General features: G+C 53.1%; 2 protein-coding genes across 8 annotated transcripts in view; one reads left to right on the forward strand and one right to left on the reverse strand.

The window, feature by feature from the left end:
• Positions 1–2,624, forward strand: part of PGLYRP1 (peptidoglycan recognition protein 1) — a 3,312-nt gene extending 688 nt beyond the window's left edge. The window contains exons 2-3 of the mRNA XM_046683956.1: positions 1,725–1,846; positions 2,409–2,624. Of these exons, the coding sequence (XP_046539912.1) occupies positions 1,725–1,846; positions 2,409–2,587 (301 nt within the window). The 3' untranslated portion in view covers positions 2,588–2,624. The remainder of the gene's footprint in view (positions 1–1,724; positions 1,847–2,408) is intronic.
• Positions 2,625–2,735: 111 nt separating this feature from the next.
• Positions 2,736–21,631, reverse strand: part of CCDC61 (coiled-coil domain containing 61) — a 23,088-nt gene continuing 4,192 nt past the window's right edge. For 2 of the 7 annotated variants that reach the window (XM_046683951.1, XM_046683950.1), the window contains exons 2-14: positions 18,246–18,404; positions 17,916–17,998; positions 14,397–14,554; positions 13,171–13,332; positions 5,482–5,692; positions 5,311–5,393; positions 4,512–4,681; positions 4,328–4,403; positions 3,871–4,010; positions 3,714–3,792; positions 3,499–3,553; positions 3,026–3,104; positions 2,737–2,898 (exon numbers count right to left, since the gene is read on the reverse strand). In XM_046683951.1, the coding sequence (XP_046539907.1) occupies positions 2,801–2,898; positions 3,026–3,104; positions 3,499–3,553; positions 3,714–3,792; positions 3,871–4,010; positions 4,328–4,403; positions 4,512–4,681; positions 5,311–5,393; positions 5,482–5,692; positions 13,171–13,332; positions 14,397–14,554; positions 17,916–17,998; positions 18,246–18,393 (1,542 nt within the window). In that variant the 5' untranslated portion in view covers positions 18,394–18,404 and the 3' untranslated portion in view covers positions 2,737–2,800. Of the gene's footprint in view, positions 2,899–3,025; positions 3,105–3,498; positions 3,554–3,713; positions 3,793–3,870; positions 4,124–4,327; positions 4,404–4,511; positions 4,682–5,310; positions 5,394–5,481; positions 5,693–13,170; positions 13,333–14,396; positions 14,555–17,915; positions 17,999–18,130; positions 18,405–21,631 lie in introns of those variants that run through there. The other 5 variants (XM_046683952.1, XM_046683954.1, XM_046683955.1 and 2 more) reach the window with 5 other exon arrangements.

A 21,631-nucleotide genomic window follows, 5' to 3' on the forward strand; every position in this document is an offset into this window, starting at 1 on the left:
TGACAATAAAAAGGAAGAGGATGGGGGAGCTGAGGGAAGAGTGCAGTGAGCTAGGAGGACAGCGGGTGGGGCAAAGGCCCTGAGGCCAGTACGTGGGTCATCCCTGAGGGACAGAGGCCAGGATGGCATGAGGAGGGTCGGAGGGCCTAGTGGGCCACAGGGAGGACGTGGCTCTGCTCTGAGAAGGCGGGCGCCTTGGGATGGTCGGGGCTTAGCAGTGGAAGGAGCGCCCTCTGGCTGCTGTGGGGGGACAGACTCCAGGGCGAGGGGCAGGAACAGGGACGGGTTAGCCTCTGGGGCCCATGCCACCAGCGTCCTGTCCAGGGTGACAGGCTGGGGTCCAGCACACGGGGTCCCACTGCCAGAGAGCGTTTGACCCCACAGGTTCTGAGACCTCAGGCCGCCCCAGAATCCCCTTCTGGGAACACAGGTCCCCAGGTCCCACCCTTAACTGCTTCGGGAGGGCGAGGGGAGGCCAGGGGGTCTGAGGACCTCAACCAGAGAAATCTAGAAGCCTCCACGGGTATCCCCAGCGCTTCAGGCTCTAATCTTACGATTCAAAGGCCCCAACATCAAGGTTTTGTTCCCAAGAGTCAGGTGCGCCATTCTAGATGTTTCCATGAAATCAGCAGAGCCGAGCCTGGGCCGCAGCCTCTGGCCTCAGTCGCCTTACAGAAAAGCAGACTGAACTCGGTTCTCAAGTTTTAGGGCTCAGAGTCTGACTCAAACGTTCTGAATCCCCTTCCTCGTCACATCACATCCTCTCTGAGCCTCAGTTTCCTCATCTGTAGAATGGGCTCCTGACCGTGCCCCCTGCTGTGGGGCTGAGGTTTCGGGGAGACGCCTCCATAAAGAAACGCACAGGGAGCCGCGATGCCTTCCAGGGGCTGTGGCTGTGGCAGGACCATGACCACCTAGTCCTGGGGGAGTGATTGGGGGGAAGTGTCACTGTGGCATTTCTAGTCTCTTCACAGCCAGATTCTGAGAGTCTGGCTTCCGAAGTGGCAGGTTCAGGACCCAGAGGGGAAAGTTCTGACATTCTGTGCATCACTGGGGACCCTGGGGGCCGAGGGCTGGGGAAGCAGACACTGCGGCTCACGTGCTGCTCCTCTGGTTCATCCACATACCAGTCAGACTCGCTCCACCAAGACCAGGGGGACGAGGGGTCTTAAGGATCGCCTGCCGGGACTGGAAAGCTCACAGGTGGATGCTGGGGCTCCAGGGTCTGGTCTGCTTGTGGTGCCAGCCCTTGAGTCCCTGATCCCGTCACTCAGGGGACCCCAGCACGGAGCAGGAAGCAGCAAGGGGCTCGGGTGACGGTGGAAGAGCTCCTTGGTGGCGAGTTCTGAGAGGCAGGGGTCACAGGGCGTGACCTCGGGCAAATCACTTCTCTTCCTACGTCTCTGCTTCCTCAGCTTAAAGTGGGGATGACACAGGGCCTGCCTCGGAGGACCGCATGCGAGGACTCATCGAGAGCAGGACAGATTCTCCAGGGAGGCAGGAGAGAGCAAGGAGTCAGACCGTGTGGGTGGGAGTCACGGGGACCTGGGTGAAAATCCTGACTGTGCCCCTGACCCGCTGCGTGACCGTGAGCAGCTCTGCACCTCTCTGATTCTCCATCCGCAGAATAGAGGCAGTAGTGACTCAGGGTTGCTGAGTGGAGGAGGGACAGGGGTTCCTTCCCCAGGAAACCCCTCCTCACTCCTCAACCCCCCACCCCACAGCTTCCTGATCGGAGAAGACGGGCTTGTGTATGAGGGCCGGGGCTGGGACACTCAGGGCGCCCACTCAGGTCCCACCTGGAACTCCAAGTCCATCAGCATCAGCTTCATGGGTAACTACATGGGTAAGTGACTGTCCAGCCGTCGGGACAGGCGCGGACATGGGGCCTGGGGGACCGCAGGGCGTGGTGGGTGGTGGTTCAGAGGCTCTGCCACCTACAAGCTCTGTGACCTCGGGCTAGTGACCTGCTTTTCAGAGCCTCATTGTCCCCTCTGGACATGACCGTTTCTAGCCCGCGGTCCTGGGGAGGATTCGGTCATCTGTACCAGGGTCTTGGGTCCGTCCACGGCCCCGAAGGAGTGCAGGGTGAATGGCCGCTACCCTGTGGGCAGGAGCCCGAGGTCTGGGGCCGAGAAAGGAGGCTCAGCAAGGATCTTGACAGCTGACCCTTGCTAAGGGCTTCCTCTGTGCACAAAGTGACATGTTATCGTCCCACAGCCCTGGGGCCAGCTGCCATGATTCTCTCCTTTCACAGTGAGGAAACTGAGGCACAGAGAGGTGGAGCCACGACTAGGGAGTGGCAGAGCTGGTTGTGGGCCCCAGCTGGGAGGGCACCATGGGAACCACTGCCCCCTGGACCTCTGCTTGTCCAGGGCCCAGCCTGACTCCTGCCTCTGCCTCCCTAGATCGGGCGCCCCCCCAACGAGCCCTCAGGGCAGCCCAGAGTCTGCTGGCTTGTGGCATGGCTCGGGGCGCCCTGAGTCCCAACTATGAGGTCAAAGGACACCGGGACGTGCAGCAGACACTCTCTCCAGGTGACCAGCTCTATGAAATCATCCAGACTTGGCCACACTACCGATACTGAGGCCCTGTCTCCCTCACCCAGTCAGAAACCCCCTGCCTCCCCCTCCAATAAAGATGCACTCACTGTGACCCTGTGTCCTGCAGCCCGCGTCCCTCCGTCTCTGCCTCCCTCAAGGCCCCAACCTCCCAGAATGGGAGGTGCTGGAAGGACGCAGGCCCCGCCCCACGCCGACTCCCGGGGGATGGGGGTGCAGGGGCCGGCTCCCCTCGCCGGTCACGACCGCGTGTCCAGCAGGCTCATGTATTCCTGCAAGGCCTTCAGGCGGGCGTCTATCTCGGCCATGTCGGCCGCCTGGTGGTCCGAGCTGTAGTCTGCGTGAGCAGGGGGCGCTGGGGCTGGGAGGGGCCTGAGCCCCGGGAGCTCGCGGCCAACCAGCGCCCTGGGCGCCATCCCAGCACGCCCTGGGGCAGGTGGGGGGAGGAGGAGGCCCAGGCTCACCTTTGATGGGGACCCAGCCCCCCGAATGGGCCAGGCGTCTCTGATGGCGGCCGCGTTCCAGGGGCGTGGCCTTCTGCTGCTGGGGGAGGCACGAGGGGGTGAGGCACCCTCCCTCTATTCCTGCCCCCTACATCCTACCGGAAATTCTGAACCTAAAGACCTCAGAAAAAATGAAGGCTGGCACCTAAGGGGCACTTCCTCTGTGCAAAATGACCTCCTCGCATCTGCCCCAGAACCCTTGACGTGAATAGTCTAACCAACCCCACTTCACCGATAAAGAAACCGAGGCACGGAGAACTAAGTAACTACCGTGAGTCAGACATGACAGGATGGGGAGCCAGGTTTGAGATCCGGCAATTTGAGGCCAGAGCAGGTGCTCTGACCAGCGTCCTCTGCCCCCAGCATCCCCCCAACCTGGCTTCCGGTGGTGTCATGCCGCCCCACCTCCTCCAGGGCCCGAGAAGGACACGCACCCTGCTGGACCCGCTCCAGGTGGTGGGGCTGGGCGGCTTCCCGCGGCGGCCAGCGCTGGGGGAGGGAGGAATCAGGGACCATTGGGGGGTCTTTGGGCCCTCCCACCCCGCCCTCCGTGGTTTCAAGGCTCCAGCACCCAGTTTCCCCGCAGAAGACTGTTTCCAGTCTCCCCAGACACCCGCTGGAGGCGGTCGGTCCCCAGCCCGAGTTTTACCCTCTAGGCAGCGATTCCGAGAAATCCTCCAACTCGCTGCAGGAGCTGGCGGACGAGCCGCGGCTGCGCACACTGTCCACTAGGGGGAGAAGGACGCGCTGAGCCTCCGCCCCGCCCGCCGCCCCGCCCGCCCGCCGGCCGCGCTCCGCCCCGTTACCCGAGGAGCTGCGGTTCCGCGAGCGGTTGGCCGCGTCCCCTCGGCCGCTCACGGCGGCGGGGGCCCGAGTCTGGCGAGACCAGGAGATGGACGGGCCGTCCCCGCTTCCTCCGCTGCCCAGTCGGTTCCGCTGCTGCTGCCTGGGGAGCGGGAAGGAGACGCCCGCCTGTGCGCCCAAGCAATATGGGGAAGGGCGGCGCTGCGCCCCCGGGGACCACAGCCAAGGCCGGTGACCCGCCTGAGGTCACGTGGCCTAAGTAGGGAGAAAGCATGCGGAGTCACAGACCGTGCCAGGGGGGTGTCAGGTGAGAAGAGGGAGCCGCTAGGGGAAGGGGAGAGATGGAGCAGGCGACAGGTGATGGAGACAGGTGATGGAGACCGGGATAGATGAGGGCACAGGTCAGGGGACCAGGCAAAGGGGCGGGGTATGGGCAGGAGAGGGGAACTGCGCGCTAACTTCATCTTGATCTCTCTCTGCTTCTTCTCCTTGGCTTTCACAAAGGCTGTGGGGTCGAAACGGGGCACGCGACCACCTAGGACGGGGGCGGGGCGGGGGTGGAGAGAAGAGGAGGCGGGGTTACGGGATGGCTCCTCCGCGTTCCAGTCCGTTCCACCCCCTCCCACGGGCGCCCGGCACACACCTGTGGGCGAGGGCGAGGGGCGGGCAGGGCGGCCTCGACCCCGGCCTCCCCGGCCGCTCTCTCGGGAGGACGAGCGGGCGGCGCCGCGGCCACGCGACGTGGAGCGCTCCCGGGACGACGAGCCCCGATCCTCCCGGGCCGCGGGCGGCCCCACCGGCGGAGTCCGTCTCCTGCAGCCCAGGACGCACCGTCGGTTTCCCGCCGGCCAGGACACTCGCATCCCAAGCCCCTTCCCGGATCGAACCGTGTCCAAACCTTCAGGTCCAGCCCCCCATCATCTCCTAGCCGTTCCCGCCCTTGCACACCACCCTCATAGACACCTTCTCCCGGGCTCCACCCCTCTCGGAGCCCCACAGAGCCCCCTAGAAGAACCCGTCTATCACTTCCCTACATCCAGCACACCCCGTGCACAGGACCCTTCTTGAGGTGTCCCCCAGCGCCATGGAAACCATTCCCAATTTTCCACCACCCAGCCCCATAAATGCCAGAGGACCTGGTCCAGATCCCCATCTCCCGGGCCCCGCCCTCTCGCTCCACTAGACGCTCAGGCCCCGCCCCTTTCGGGTCCCCATCTGCAGGCCCAGCCTCCTGAGGCCGCCTCCAGCCCTGCCATCTCTCCACCGGCCCCGCCCACCGAACCCAGAGTACGTCCCTCTGTCCCATTCAGCCCCTTATGCCCCTCCTACCCCTCCATCCCCGCCCACTCTCAGGCCACCCGCCCCCTCCACGCTCCGGGCACCTCCCACGCCGGACGTCGGCCCCGCCCACCTGCCAGGCCCCGCGCCCGCCCCGCCCTCACCCCCTCCGGTACAGCGCCAGCTCGCTGCTGAGCGTCTTCAGCCGCGTGCGCAGGCTCCGCTCCGACGCCTTCGCTTCCTCCAGCTGCGGGGATGGAACAGGGGCGCAGAGGTCCCCACTGAGGCCGCGGCCTGCGCCCCCACGGCCGCCCCTCCGCCGCCCGCCCCCTCACCTCTTTGGCCAGGCGGCGGCACTCCTGGCCGCGGCGGCCGGCCCCGCGGGGCCCGAGGCCGCGCTCCTGCCGCAGCTCCAGCTCCAGGCCGCGCACGAGCGCGCGCAGGCTCTCGGCCTCCTGGCGCGCCGCGCGCCCGGCCAGCGCCTCCTCGCGGGAGCGACCCAGCTGCGCCTCCAGCTCGCGCTTCTCGGACGCCAAGCGCGACACCCTGGGTGGAAGAGGGAGAGCCAGAGCTGGGGGGCGGTCCCATCATCCTCACCCCTCCGCGGGGCTGGGCACGCGCCGCTTCACCTCCCCCTTCCCATCCCTCCCAGCTGCCCCCATGGTCCCATCATCTCCCGTCCTCCAGCTCCTCCGCGTGAGACCACATCACCCCAACATCCCACAGGGAGGGCACAGCCGTGTGAGTTCAAAATACGTCATCCATCCGTCCTTCTCTATACCCCTGAAAGCCTAGCCCTGAGCTCCTGGCCCCCGCCGCCTCTCTGGCCTCCCAGCTAGGTCTCACCGCCTCCCGTTCCCCAGAGGACTTTTTCTAAAATGCACGTCCGATCAGGTCATTACTGTGCTCAAAACCCTTCCTTGAGAAAAAGATCGACACACAAGGCTATTCGTTGCAGCACCATCTGTAATAGCAAAAGCGTGGAAACAACCGAAATGTGTGTCAACAAAGATAGTTGAGTTTCCAAACTGTAGAAAGGAATGAAGATCTCTATATCCTGTCACCAAATGACGGCCAGGATGTACGTTTAAAAACAGTGAAGCACAATGTTTATTACGTCTCTTTATGTGAAAGAAAAGAGGGGAATTATAAGTTATACATGTTCATATTTTCAAAAATATATAAGGATAAATCAAAAACTTTAAAAAGTAGGTTACCGATGACGAAAGGAGGAACAGAGGTGGCAACAGGGCGACAAGTTGGACCCCTCTGAATGTACCCTCTTTTTCAGTTTTGACTTTGGAACTACAAAAATAGTTTACATACATGAATTTTAATGAAAACAATCCCTAAACATTTTAAAAGTGGCTCAAAATGATCTAAGTGTAGGGGCTGCCCCTGTGGCCGAGTGGTTAAGTTCGCGCGCTCCGCTACAGGCGGCCCAGTGTTTCGTTGGTTCAAATCCTGGGCCCCGACATGGCACTGCTCATCAGACCACGCTGAGGCAGCGTCCCACATGCCACAACTAGAAGGACCCACAACGAAGAATATACAACTATGTACTGGGGGGCTTTGGGGAGAAAAATGGAAAAAATTAAAAAAAAATCTTAAAAAAATAAAATAAAATAAAAAAGATCTAAGTGTATGTCAAACTCGGTGGCATACTGGAGTATTATATCAAGTCACAAAAAAGCCTTCATTTTAGCAAGTAGGACAGAGCCTAAGGACAAAATGAACTGCAAATAAGTCTTAAACTTCATTCACTACTCTTATTATTAGCAGTTATCTTGGTATTAGGAGGAAGCAAATAATAATTATGCTATTATTACTAGAAACTAAGATTTTCAGCATGAAGAAAGACATACAAATCAACGAGGTAGAGAAGCACAGACATCATTTTTCTCTTTCTAAAAATGTGTCTACTTCCTGGCTCCTTCCACCCAAAAAGGCCTAAAAGCAACGTCAACCTAATGGCAATGAGCACCCCTAATGACCAGACTGTGGTCTCTAAATACAATTTCCCACTAAAAGAAACTGGAGCTCCTTGGAAAAATTACTTATACCGGTTCTGAGGCTGGAAAGGCACAAGAACATCTGGGACATCTTGACATGCGAGAAAACATGGAAGTCATCAAAGATGACTGGGGTCATTTCAAAAGGACCAACATGTAGGAGATAACACGAAGGTGTTCCTAGAGGCTGAAGATAACACAATATTAGCATCAGAAAGAACACCTGCAATGATAACGGACTAAAGCACACCTGTGTAGGCTGAGTAACACCCTCCCAAAATACATCCATGTCCTGATCCCTAGAACCTCCGAATATCACCTTATACGGCAAAAAAAAAAAAGACTATAGATTTGATTAAATTACGGACCTTGAGATGAGATTATTCTGGATAGAGTGAGCCCTAAATATAATCATGAGTGTCCTTATACAACAGAGGCTGAGAAAGACTAGACACAGAAGAGGAGAAGGCAATGTGACCCAGAGGCAGAGATTAGAATGATGTGGTCACGGCGAAAGCAACCAGAAGCTGAAAGAGGCAAGAAATGGCTTCTCCCCTAGAGCCTCTGTGGGAGCACTGCCCAGACGACACCTTCATTCAGCCCAGGGAACAGGACTTCAGACTTCGGGCCTCCAAAACTTAAGAGAATAAATTCCTGTGGTTTTACGCCACCAAGTTCATGGTAGTTTGCCACAGCAGCCATAGGAAACCAACATAACATCAGTTAAGTTTAAATTCATGAGTTCATCATACTAAAAACAAAACCAAACTCATTGATCTCCATGGAGGAAGTGAGGGAACCAACTCATTATTCTGAAAAAAGTTAAATAAAGGAAAAAAATCAAGCATTGATCATGCCTTTACCATAGGAAATGTACCTCAGAGGAACCAAATAGTTGATGAGAGAATGCTTTTCTTTCTTTCTTTCTTTCTTTTGGTGAGGAAGATTGGCCCTGAGCTAACATCTGTTGCCAATCCTCCTATTTTTGCTTGAGGAAGATTCACCCTGAGCAACATCTGTGCCAGTCTTCCTCTATTTTATATGTGGGACGCCACCACAGCATGGCTTGATGAGTAATGCGTAGGTCCACACCCGGGATCCAAACCCACGAACCCCAAGCTGCCAAAGCAGAGCATGCAAACTTAACCACTACACCACCAGGCCAGCCCCAGGAAAGAATGCTTTTCTTTATTGAAGAATTCCAGCTAACAAAAGCAAAAAGAATTCTAGAATTAGATCATTACCCATTTCCAACCCCTAATGAAAAATCTATCTAGGACTGATCATCAATAGCTGCTAAAACTATATATTAACACAGCTGTTCCTACTTTGCCTGAAAATCAACATCAATTACAGATCTGAAAAACAAACAGACACCCACATTTTTGGTAAAACAGTGAATTTACTTTTTGCAGTCAAGAACAAGACAAGGATGCCACCTATCACTGCTTCTTCTCAACATTGTATTGGAGGTCTCAGCCAGTGCAATAAGTCAAGAAAAACAAATGAAAGCTAAGGATTGAGAAGGAATTAAAAAAACAGTCCTTTGCAGATGAAATGATTATAGACATTGAAAATCAAAAAGAATCTACAGATAAATTATTAGAACTAATAAGCTGACTGAAGTTACTAGATACAAAATCAATATCAATTCTACAAACATCAATATGGTTTATATTTAACGTAAATAAACCATTAACAAAAGCATCCAAAGATGGCAAAAATCTACCAAAAAGTGTGATGCAACAACATTATTGAGACATTAAATAAGACCTAAATAAATGTAGAGAGACGCTCTGTTTACAGATTGGAATACTCCCTAGGAAAATGTCTCTCCCTGAATCGTTCTGTAGAGTCAATGGGATACCAAGAAAAGTTCCAACAGTTTTATGTGTTTGTCTTGAAAAACCTCTTGATTCTAAAATTTATATGAAAATACACATTGGCAAGAATAACCCAAAAATTCTTGAAAAGAAACAACGAAAGGAAGAGAACTTGTTCTACCCAATATCAGACTAATTATAAAGCTACAGTAATTATAACAGTGCAGTGCCGGCACAAGGATAAACAAATCAGAGACTGCAGAGCACAGAACCTCAACTATAGATAAACAAAACGTGTGATAAAAGTGACAAGAGGGAAAGGATGCTCTTTTCAATAAACAGCATTGGGATGACTGACTAGCCATATGAAAAAAATACGAAGGGACATCTACCTCACTAAAAACCAATTCCAGGTGGATGGTAGATATAGTGAAAAGCGAGACACAAAGAACTGTAGAGGATGACATAGGAGGATGTCTTCATGACACTGGGAGGAAGGGATTGCTAAGACAAGACATAAAAATTACTCACTGTAAAGAAAAAATGTATAAATTAGTCTACATAAAAATTAAGAACCTGTTTATTGAAAGGCACTAGGATGAGAGCAAAAAGGCCAGCTATAAGGGCGGAGGAGCTTTCTGAAACACAAAATTAACAAAGGGCCCAGACTGTATGAAGAACTCTTGGAAATCAATGAGAAAAAGAGGACCACAAGCAAAACAGACAAGATAGGAGAATAGGCAATCACAAAGGAGGAAATGCAACCCCTCGGTAATTAGGGAAATGCAAATTACAAGTACCAAGAGATGCCACAAAACGTTATAAGCACTCTGACAAGCAGTCTGGGTTTGGCATTATCTAGTAGCTTAAAGATACATATGGCCTAAGGAAAAGCAACTCCACTCCTGGGTGTCTCCCCAGAGACACATGCTCATTTACACGGAGATGCACGTCCGAAGTACTCTGTGTGCACGCAGGTGGGTGTCACAGACCCAAATTGGAAATGACCAATTTCCACGGGATGTTTACTTAAACTGTGGCAGACTCCTTCAATGAGATAATATTCAGCAATGAAAATGAGTGAATGACAGCTACATGAAACAGCATAAATCAATCTTAAATATGTTAGGCAAAATTATCCAGATGCAAAAATCCAGGACATAATCATTTCACTTATATAAAGGGCAAACAGAGAAAACTAAGTTATATTGTTTAAGGATGCATAGTTTCGCAGCAACACCAGGAAGAAAGCAAGAGAGTGAGAGTCAGAGCATTTGGGACAGTGGTGACCTGGGGGCGAGGCGGGGGGAGGTGTCTCTCCTGGGAAAAGCCTTTCAATTTCTGAACCTGGTAGTTAGACGGATGCTGGCTTTATGACAACTTGTAAAGCTGTACATCTGCATTTTATACTCTTTATTTTGTGTGTACGGCTTTTCGCGATATGAAAGTCAAGTAGGAAGAAGCCTGACTTGCAATGTCACAAAGTTCCAGCAGCCCAGCAGAGGTCCACCGTCACCCCCGAGAGCCTGATGGAAGTGCTCCGTCTCGGGGGCAGCAGGAACACAGGGATTTTTCAAAGCTCCCCAGCTGATTCTAATGTGCAGCCAGGGTGAACCGCCGCTGGGCTGATGGGCGCTTTATAAGACAGGGATCCAGCTGTCAACATCGGAACTCATCAGCCCCAACGCCCCGTGACAGTAGGCAAGGACACAGCACCACCGAGGATGGTGTCTCGCCAAACACCTGACTCTGATTAGCCTATAGGTTTAATAACCATGGAAAGAAAATCAGCAAAATCCAGATGGTGGGAAACTCCACCGGACAAATAATCTGGCTTCTTCCACAAGTAAGTAGCGCGAAAAAAGGGGGAGATTGTAATCAATTAAAAGGGATTTGAGAAACGCATCCATAAACTGCAATGTGTGGCCATATGTGGATTCTGAGTCAACACAAGCCAATTCCAAAAAGACATTTGCCAAATAATGAGAGAAGGGTCAACACACACACACTGGGGATCAGATGACATCAAGGAATTTTGTTAATTTTGCTGGATGTGATAACAGAGCTTGTGTTTCTTTTTAAACGTCTTTATATGTTAAAGACACATACTGAAGTGTTTACAGAGAAGAAATGATGTCTGCAATTTGCTTCTCGGGAGTGGAGAGCGTGGACGAAACAAGATGGACACAAAGTGGATGACCATGGAAGCTGGCGCATAAGTACAAGCGCGTTAGAATTGTCCACTTTTGCGAGTCTGGAATTTTTCCTAATAAAATTTTTTTTTTAGTCTATGGCTCCCCCACGCTCTCCAGGGAGCTTCCCATTCAGCCCCTTCCGGCTGACTTCCCTCCTCCCCTCCTCTCCTCCCCGCTCCCTCTCCCACAGTGCTCCAGCCAAGCTCCTCTTTGCAAATGTGATTCCCGCCTTCCAGAACACTCTCTCCTCCTCCTCCCTGGCAGGAATGACTCCACTCATCCTTCAAACATCACCCTGAGCCAGACTAGGCTGGGTCCCTCCGTTCTCTGCTCTCCGGCCCTCTGCACCTTCCCTCCTAGCTTCCTAGATGGCATTTAGCGTTGTGTCTGTTTTCTGTCCAGACCCTCACTCCGTGCCGCGTCTCCAGCTGTCTGGTCACTGTGGAGGAACCTGCGCTGACTGTGTCCAATTCTCCTCCACTTATCACAGATGGGTGACCTCGGGGAGCCGCACTTCACACCTCCAGGAAGTGGGAGGATAACAGCTACCATTCAGCGGGTAGGGGTCCATGAAGAGCGCTCAGACCATCTCTGGCACTGCGTGAGGGCTCAGTAAACACTAACTGGTGCCGGCAGGGTGCCTGGCGCACAGTGCGAACTCGAGAAACGCTGGATAAATAAACAAATGAACCTTGGGGTCTTCCCAAACTCCCTAACTCCACACTGGGAGGAGGGAGAAGCCACTGGCCAGCTGCAGGAGCGCAGGGCAGAGGGCGCCACCTTGTGGCCAGCCTGGGGGAGACACACACTCTTTCTCAAGACTCAAGGGCAGATCCTAAGAATGACCTGAGGATGAAGGTCATCCTGCCTGCCAGGGGAGCACAGCCAAGCTCCTCCAGGAAGACCCACAGGGTTCCCCAGTGCCGTGGGCTCCCTCCCACTCCCGGGACAGGAGAAGGCTGGTCCTCTCTGTCGGCACTGAGCACTCAGTCCTGCAGTGAACAGTGGCTGGGGAACCACCAGATTCAAGGTCTAGCCTGGCCATATTGCTCCCTGTGCGACCCGGGGCAAGCTCTCTAACTTCTCTGGGCCTCCATTTCCTCCTCTGGAAAATGGGGATGATAGCGGTGCCTAATTCATGAGGATTCAAGGAATTAAATCCTACAGCACAGAGCAGAGGCCCTGGCACACAGTTAAATGCTCAACAAACATTAGCTACTGATGGTATTATTATTACTAAAAATAGTATTAGCCCTCCCCAGTGGGCAGGGCCTCCTCCAGGCGAGCCGGAGGCCCCAGTTCAGCTCCCCACAACCCTCTGCACCCAGCAGACCTCAGTGAACAGGCCAAGAGCCTCTGTTTTGCCCGCTTCACTCTCTCCATCCCGTCTCACCACATGCTGCCTCATACAAGGCCTTTGCACATGCCGTTCTCTCTGCCCGGAACACCCTTCCCCACCCCCTCTGCCTGCTCCACCCCAAGACCCCAGCAGGTTCCTGTCCCAGCAGCCCAGAGCACAGGCTCCCTTTCCTGCATAACCCCATCTCCGTCTGCAATGACACACCCAGCGGCGATGTGACCAACATCTACGTGCCCCCTGAGCTGGCCACCACGGGGGGCAGGAGGGGGCTAGCACAAAAGGGGCGCTGAACATCGCCCTAACTCCCAGCCCGTCTTTGCACACGTTCCCTTTGCCTGGAACAGCCCCCCTTACCAGGCAGGGTCCCCCGCCCTGCCCACTCTGAGTCTTCGCTACCTACAGACAGCTCTGTCTCCCCCACTGGACTGGGAGGCCCAGGAGGGCAGGCCCAGGATGGTCTCGGTCACCACCGTGTCCGCAGAACCACCCACCCCAGGTGAGCACGGAGGAGGGGCTCAGAATTAATGGTGGGTGAATGAAGACGGCCACCCTACCTACAGGGCTGAGACAGGGCCGTCACAGCGCGTGACGGGATGCACCCCCAGAGCCCCCACCCCGCCCCTCCCAGACTCACTGCTCCCGCAGGTGCCAGATCTCCGTCTCCCGGGTGTCCCGAGCGTCCTGGCCATCCAGCCCTCGAAGCCGGCCCAGCTCCTCCTTCAGCGAGCGGATGACGCGCTGCAGGACCACGGGGTCCGGCTTGCCCTGGTACGGGAGGGGCAGCGGGTAGTGAATCCTGAGAAGGAGGATTAGAACCGTGGCGTCTCAGAGGCCAAGAACCATGCCGAGGGCAGCCGTCAGACCCTGAGAGCCTCAGAGAACGCTCAATTCCAGGAAGCTCACACCCGCAGCTTCAAGCCCCACCCGGGGCCTCATACGCCGTGCACCCGTCAGCCCCCCAAGACCCTCTTCAGTAGCAATTTAGGGACCACTGGGATGGATGGCCCTGGGGGAACTTCCTTGTCACACACTGCTGGTGGAGTGAACGCTGCTGTCATGCGACTTGCAGCCAAGCACAGCCTAGCTCAGATTCCACAGAGGGAGACTCTAGGCCAGGTTCAGGGTCACCCCTTGGCTGGGGGAGGCAGGACGCCTCGATTAACTGCCCCATCAGATGCTATTCAGAGATCGATAACTTGCCATTAGAAAATCCAGGAGCTATTAGCAAGCGGGGCAGACACTGCCGCCCGGCTATCCAACAGCCATTCCCAACTCCCACCTCCCTTGCTGCCTCCCACTGTCAAGGCTAGAAAGCCAGATATTCATTTTCCCGGCTTCCCTTGCATGTGACCACTTCTGACCAAATATTGTGGGAAAGGACATGTGAGCATTTCTGGGCAAATATTGTAGGACATCTGCTGGGAGTCTTCCGGGAACACTTTTTTTCTGATAAAAACAGTAGATGCAAATAGCAAGCACAGCCCTGTTCCTCTTCCTCTTACTTTGATACAGGTGCAATGCCGGAAGGTCCAGCAGCCATTATGTGCCCATGAAGAGCTAAGGATGAGGTCAAAAAGCCAACAAATTAAGGATGACAAAAGAAAAAAAACAGAAGGAGCCTGAGTCCCTAATGAAACTGTTGAGTGACAGCCACCTACATAGACGTCTTGTTTAAGGCACTGGTGATGGCTATTCTGCTACTCGGTGGCCAAACACGATACAAACATCAACACTGAAGATGCCAAAGGCAAGGCTTAAGCAACCTCCCCACCGTGCCCCGGGCACCAGCGGCTCCCGAGGCCTCGCCCATCCTCTCCCACCGGCCCGCCAGCCCGGCCTGGAGCCAGCCCCTGGCCCCACCTGTCAAACTCCACGGAGTAGATGAGGATCAGGTAGCGTTTGGAGTTGAGCTGAGCCGACCTCGAGGCCAGGGCACCCGGGCGGCCCCCCATCTTGCGGTTCCTCAGGGACTCCAGGTCCGTGTAGGTCAGCAAGTCCAGGGTGACCGACTCACTGCTCTGTCGGGAGAGGGGAGGAGGAGCTGCCTCGTGGCCATACCCAGAGCACACACGCCACACACCTGGGCCACCACTCGCCATCCTCTGGGCTAGTTAGGCCTTCCTACACGGAGGCCCATGGTCAGGATGGCCCTGTCCCAGGTGCTAGCACAGGATGTCATCACAGAGAGAAACCAGAAAGAACCTAAAAGCTCAACCACAGGGGCAGCTCAGTGCTGTGGCTCTCCAAGTGTTATCCGCAGACTCCTGGGGGTGCCTGTGGCCCTTTCAGGGAGTCCGTGAGGTCAAAACAATTTGCATAGGAGGCCAGCCCCATAGCCAAGTGGTCAAGTTTGCAAGCTCCACTTTGGCAACCCGGGGTTCGCCAGTTCAGATCCTGGGCACAGACCTCGCACCGCTCATCAAGCCAGGCAGTGGCAGCGTCCCACATAGAAGAACCAGAAGGACTCACAACTAGGATATGCAACTATGTACTGGGGCTTTGAGGATTTTAAAAAAAAAAAAGAGGAAGATTGTCAACAGAAGTTAGCTCAGGGCCAATCTTCCTCACCAAAAAAAAAAAAAGAACAAAAACAAAAACTCACTGAATATTAAAAAAAAAATTTGCACAGTAATACTAAGATGCCATTTGCCTTTTTTGCTATGTTGACATTTGCATTGATCGTGCAACAGTAATGGTGAGTAAAACTGCTGGTGCCCATTAGTAGAAATCAAGCCAGTGGCATTAAATGTACAAGCAGTCGTTGTATTCTCCATCACCACGCAGTGTCAGTGGGTGGCCGGGAGGGAGGGAAAAACAAACATGCAAACAAATCAATCAACCAGAGGAAATGAAGCGTAGGAATGGGCCTGATGAAGCTGTAAAAATTATTACTTTTATTGAATCTCGACCCTTGAGTCTACAGCCTTTTATTCCTGTGTGTGACAAAATGGGAAGGGCGCCTCCCACAGCAAACCAGAGCATGATGGTCGTCCCAGGAGAAGCTCTTGTGCCATCGGGTTTCGAGCTAAACCAGCCACTTCTTCAGGGAATGCTATTTTGACTCGAAAGAACGACTGACAGACAAAACCATGGGTATTCAAACTCACAAGTTTGGCAGGCATTTTCTCAAAAATGAACAAAGTGAGTCTGTCACTTCAAGAAAAACAGCTAGCCGTATTTGTTGCCAATGATAAAATTCAAACTTCAAAGCGAAAATGAGAGTTTTGGACAGCTTTTCCCCGCCACCGTGCGCCTGAGTGACAGCTTCTCAAAGCCGAAAGACTTGCCTGGGGAGATAAGTGAGGATATGAACAGACGTGACTTCCCGATACCGTACAATGAGGTGTGTCAACATTGGGAAGAGCTGCACAGTTGAGTGAACATTAGTTCCCAAATGAGCGACCCGTGACGTTACAAAATGGGCAAAAGACCCAAGCAAACTGCAAGACACCTCAACAGATTTTAACGTCACAGAACGCAAAAAGTTTACCAATATGGTTTCAGATTCCACAGTGCAACAAACCTTTAAGAAACGACCACCTGTCCAGTTTTAGTGCGTTAGCAAAGACAGATATGCATGATTATCGGAAAAAGCTATGAAAGGATTCCCCTTTCCTTTTCCTTTTTCTGTGTGAGGCACATTTTTCTGCATCTACTTCAACCAAAACCTATCACAACACACGGAATGCAGAAGCACAGAGAGAATCTAGAAGTTTCCTGCTAAGCTAGACATTAAAGAGATTTGCAAAAAGGTAAAACAATGCTACATTTCTTCCTGATTTTTTTTGTTTTAGAAAATTTACTTTTTATTAAAATGTGATTTAGGTTAACATAGAACAGATTTATTATCGTTATTTTTAAATGAATTCCTAGCTTTAAATTTTTCTCAGTTTTAAGTTCTAACATGGCAAACCAATATTGACAGCTATAATCTGCATCAACAAAGCTCTGTGGTGTCCTCAATAATTTTGAAGAGTATAAAGGGGGCATGAGACCAAAAAGTTTGAGAATCTCTGGGTCAGATAAACCACGATGCATGGGTATGATGGAATAGTAAGCAACCACTAACAAGGACGACAAACTCAAAAGTTGATAATGACAATAAAAATAGACAATACTGTACAGCACATACTATGAGCTGGGCACTATTCTAAGCTTTTTATGTATAACTTATTTAATCTTCACAACACTATGAAACAAGGACTACAATCGTCCCCACGTTACAGATCGGGAAACTAAGGCCTGGAAGGGAAGTAACTGGGCCAGGCTCTTAGCTAGTAAGTGGCAGTGGTAAATCTGAATTCAGAGTCCGTGCTCTTGGCCTTTATGCTATTCTGCTGATAGATACTGAAATGTTAACAGTCTGGGGTGGGGGACACAAAGGGGATCATGAGGGACTCTCACATTTGTTTTCTCCCGAAAGCCCCGGTACATTGTATATCCTAGTTGTAGGTCCTTCTAGTTCTTCTATGTGGGACGCCACCCCAACACGGCTTGATGAGCGGCGTGTAGGTCTGTGCCCAGGATCTGAATTGGCGCACCCCAGGCCACCAAAGCAGGGCGCACAAACTTAACCACCCCACCACCGGGCCGGCCCCAGGACTCTCACTTTCTAAGTCACACATTACTATTATCACAATTTTGTGAGTGCATAGTTTATCTGTAATCAGCAAAATAATGTAGTTCCTAGCTTCAAAATGACGTCTAAACAGCATCCCTGTCATTTTAAGTTCCAACCTGGTTTTTTTTTTCCTATTAATACTTTTAACTGCTTGACATTATGTGTTCTTTCAGCTGTCTGTCTCTCCCACTAGAATGTCCGCTTCACGAAGTCAGGAATTTTGTCTCTTTTGTCCCCTGCTGCATCCCCAGTGCCAACAACAGTGCCTGGCAGACTGCAGATGCTCAGGAAACAAAATGAACGATTCGCTATATTCACTGATGCGACAAAATGTTTATGAAATATTGCTGCATCTTTTAAAAGCAGGTTACGGAGGCCTTTGGGAGATCTATCAACTATATAAAATTATAGATCTGCAAATACACGCACACACACATACTCACAAATGCACAGAGAAATGGAGAAATGGCTGGAGTGATTGTCACCAAAATAGTAACAAAACATGAACAGGACTGAGTATTAAGAGTGGAGTGATTTTTACTTTCTTCTTCACATTTCTCTATGACTTGAATTTTCTAAGTGAGAACAACTATTATTAGAATAAGTCATTTACATTTGGGGAAAAAGAAGACAGAAAGACAGCCCTGTCCCTTCAATGAAAGAGAAGGTCTAGGGTCTTGTATACATCAGATGGGCCTCTACCCCCCCAGGGGTCCAGGGGCCGGAAACCTCCTCCAGCCCCCAACCCTGGCCCCTACCTGAGTGAGGGCCGACTCCAGCATGTTACAGAAGATGTTGAACTGTTTGAAGTTCCCTGTCTTGTGAGTCAAATCTTCGATGACTGGGTAGGGAGAAAAGTCCTTCCTGAGGTCTGACCACCTGCTCAGCCCAAGAGCAATGCATCCAAGCTCTCCAGCTTTCCCCAACTCCGGGGCCTCTGGCCAGAGGAACGAGCCCTACACCCCCTCCCCACCTTAGTTTCTGGTCAGGTAGAAGAGGCAGGTGGCAGGATCCTGGCTGGCCTCATCTTCTGGGAGAAGCTGATCCGGGGGGAGGACAGGCCAGCCCACCCAGGCAGGCACACTCACAGCTGGCATCGAACTCGCCCCGCCACTGGTCGGCTGTCATGCGGTCCTCCACCTCCAGCTCCAGCACCTGTCCAGACACCACCACCCGCACGGCGTGCTCCACGCCCCGGAAGACGTAGTCCACCTGCAGGCCGGCTGGCTGGTCCATGGCCAGTGTCACTGGAGAAGGGGAGGAGACAGAGACCCAGAGGGGCTGAGAGCCCAGGCTCAGGAGCTGGAAGGCCAGAATTCATATCCTGGCTCCACCATTTACCAGCTGTGGCACTTTAGGAAAGAGACTTCACTTCTCTGGGCCTCAGTTTCCTCATCTGGAAAATGGATATAACAATGGCACCTACCTCATAGAGTTGTCATACGGATTAAATCGGACAATATACATAAAAACACTTAAAAGTGTGCCCTGCACAGTGCTATGCCCAATACATGCTGGCTAAAAGAAAATATGATTTCCAACAAGAGAATCATGATTCATACTATCGATTATTAATTGATGAGTCCTTACACTCACTACATATTTATTATTCATTCATTCATTCATTCAGCAAATGTTTGTGGAGAAAAATCTAGCTGGAAAGGAGGACAGAGAGGATTGAGGTCAGGTGGGGCACAGATTTCAAACAGAGGATCAGGGCGGGCCTCCCTGAGGAGCTGACATTTGGGCAGAGAATGGAAGGAGGTCAGAGAGCGAGGCACATGGCTGTCTAGGGAAAGCGGTCCAAGTCAAGAGAACGGCCAGTGCTCTCCATTATCAATGACACCCTGAAAGCATTCACACCGAATTCCTAATTGATTTTATTAATTAGTTCTGTCGTCAGCCTAAGTACCTTCTCGTAGCCAATACAGGACTACACACTGTTGGTTCCAGCAGGAGCCGGAGGAGAGGGCCAGGCCTCCGCCCTCGCCTGGATCCCGGGGATGGTTCAGAGTGGGAGCCCCAGGCTGCGTGGCTCAAATCCACGTTCAGCTATGTGCGCACACACGGGCAAGTCATAAACCTCTCTTGGAACCAGATTCTTCATCTTTAAAACATGTGCCATCCTGGGTGCTGGGGATATGATGAGAAACCAGACTATGTCCCCATGCTCGAGAGGGTGGCAACAGGCAGAGGTAGAAAAATGTCAAGCAGTGGGGAAAGGGGGTGCTGGGGTGGGGGTTGCCCTTTTAGCCAAGGTGGCTGGGAAGGCTTCTCCCAGCAGAGGCCTGGAGGGAGGGAGGCAGAAGGTGACCATCCTAACACACCGCAAGCACTCCACACATACTGGCGTCATCATCCCTATTATTATTACCTTGTTGTTGTTTCTGAGCTTGAAAGGGGCTACAGAGATAAGACAAGCCCATTCGCTGCCCCAGTGCACAGATGGGGAAACTGAGGCTCAGCAAGAAAAAGGGCCCTCTCCAGAGCCCCAGAGCTGCTCCAAAGACAGGGCCACCCAGGGCTGCACCCAACCCAGATCATGGGGACCCCTCCAATGCTTGGTCTCCTTCTCTCTCCATCATCTCTTTTAGTCTGCTCACTTTCCCCAGGAAGTCCTTCCTAAAGTCTGATTTGTCGTTGTTAGTGACATCAAGTTGATTCCTACTCCTAGCGACCCACCCTGTGGACAGCAGAGTGGAGCCCTGCTTGGCCTTTCTGTGCCATCCTCTCCCCTTCCAGCGCTCTATCAGACATGCTCTGCTTCTATTTATAGGGTTTTCATGGCCAGTTTTTTCGGAAGTCAGTGGCCAGATCCTTCTTCCTAGTCTGTCTTAGTCTGGAAGCTCCACTGAAACCTGTCCGCCATGGGGGACCCTGCTGGCATCTGAAATCCCAGCTAGCTTTCAGCATCCCAGCAACACGCAGCCCCCACAGTGTGACGACCAACAGGCACGGGGTGTGGGTCCCTGACCGGAACCGACCCCGGGCTGCGGCAGTGAGAGCCCCAAATCTTAACCACTAGACCCCCAGGGCTGGCTAAAGTCTGATACTGGAAAATATAATATTGCGAGGCAGAAAAAGATGAGCCCTGAAACTCTAGGTCAGTGATTGTTACCTTTTTAGAGCCCTTGAGCGCTTGAGAATCTAAGATCTCTGAAGTCTCCCCAAATAGAGGAATAGGCCCATAACCTTTTGCAAGTAATTTCAGGGGCTCCCAGATACCACCCCCAGGCCCACCCACAGATCCCCTTACTCAAAGGCCCAAGGATAGGCGCCTGAGCCTCAAATGTCCTGACAGGCACCGCTCTGTCTCCTGACCCAAGCTCTTAACATTATTGGGGGGAAGGGTCTTTGGTGCTTTGGAGGTGCTAATGAAATGTGGAGACATCTTCCTCCAGAAAATTCATACTCTCGCAATCGAGCTTTCCTTCTCTAAAATTCAGAGGTCGAGGTTAATAATCCCTGACCTATGGGCAGACAAACCCCTCCCCCCCAACGTGGGTGCCAGGCAGCACTGGCCCGCCCCACTGGGTTCCTAGACCCCGCCCACAGGCCACGCCTTAGGCGCGTGAGCCAATCAGCGGTCGCGCCGTGCCGGTCACCAAGGCACAGGAAGCAGCAGCGGAACACCTGAGGATCCGCTCCGCTTCACGCGTGGTACCCAACTCCCGGGAGCAGACAGAACGGGCCCGCCGCAGGCCCCCACCTAAACCCCCCTTTCTCACCCCAGAATAGCAGCCGCATCCAACTGCCCTGATGTTTATTAGCCTCCACCCGAAACCCCACATATTAAGCCCCTGAATATTCTCCCCGAATTCAACCCTCCCCTTACACACGTACCTCCCTCACCTCCACAAACTTTGGCCGCTCCCTGTCTCCTCCCCTTCCCATTCCCTCCTCTAAGCAGGTCGTGAGCGCTCAACAACTACTAACGGAATAAATTCCACACTCCTGCCAGCCTGACCCCTCCCTCCCTGACCCCAGCTCCCCATCACTCACTCCCCACACGGCCTCGAGATTCTGGGCTCCCCTTCCCCTCCCCTTTGCAGCACCTCCCTCCCTCCATATTCCAGCCCCGCCTCGGTCATGCTAGTTCTCAAACCAGCCCCTCCTCCACTCCCCTCCCCAAGTCACTTATTTCCATCCGGCTCTCCCAGATTGGGGGTGGGGGGCACACTCCCCCTCTCCCTACGCCAGCCCCCATGTTCTTCTGGGGTTCCCCCCATATTCCACCTGAATTTTGCTCCCTCCCCATTATCCGCCTGGATTCTGACTGCATATTCGCCCAAGGTGCTACTCCACACACACCCCATTTTCAGCTGTATTCCATCGCCCGTCTATTTCACCTGGATTCTGTTCCCTCCTAAATTCTATGTAAACCCCCTCTCCCCCACACATTTTCCACCTCTCTTCCCTGCGGAGAGCCTTCCCTCAACACCCGCCCCCATTCCCTCCGCCCCCACCCCCCACC

The sequence above is a fragment of the Equus quagga genome, chromosome 13, assembly GCF_021613505.1.
Source record: "Equus quagga isolate Etosha38 chromosome 13, UCLA_HA_Equagga_1.0, whole genome shotgun sequence".
Classification (NCBI taxonomy): Eukaryota; Metazoa; Chordata; class Mammalia; order Perissodactyla; family Equidae; genus Equus; species Equus quagga.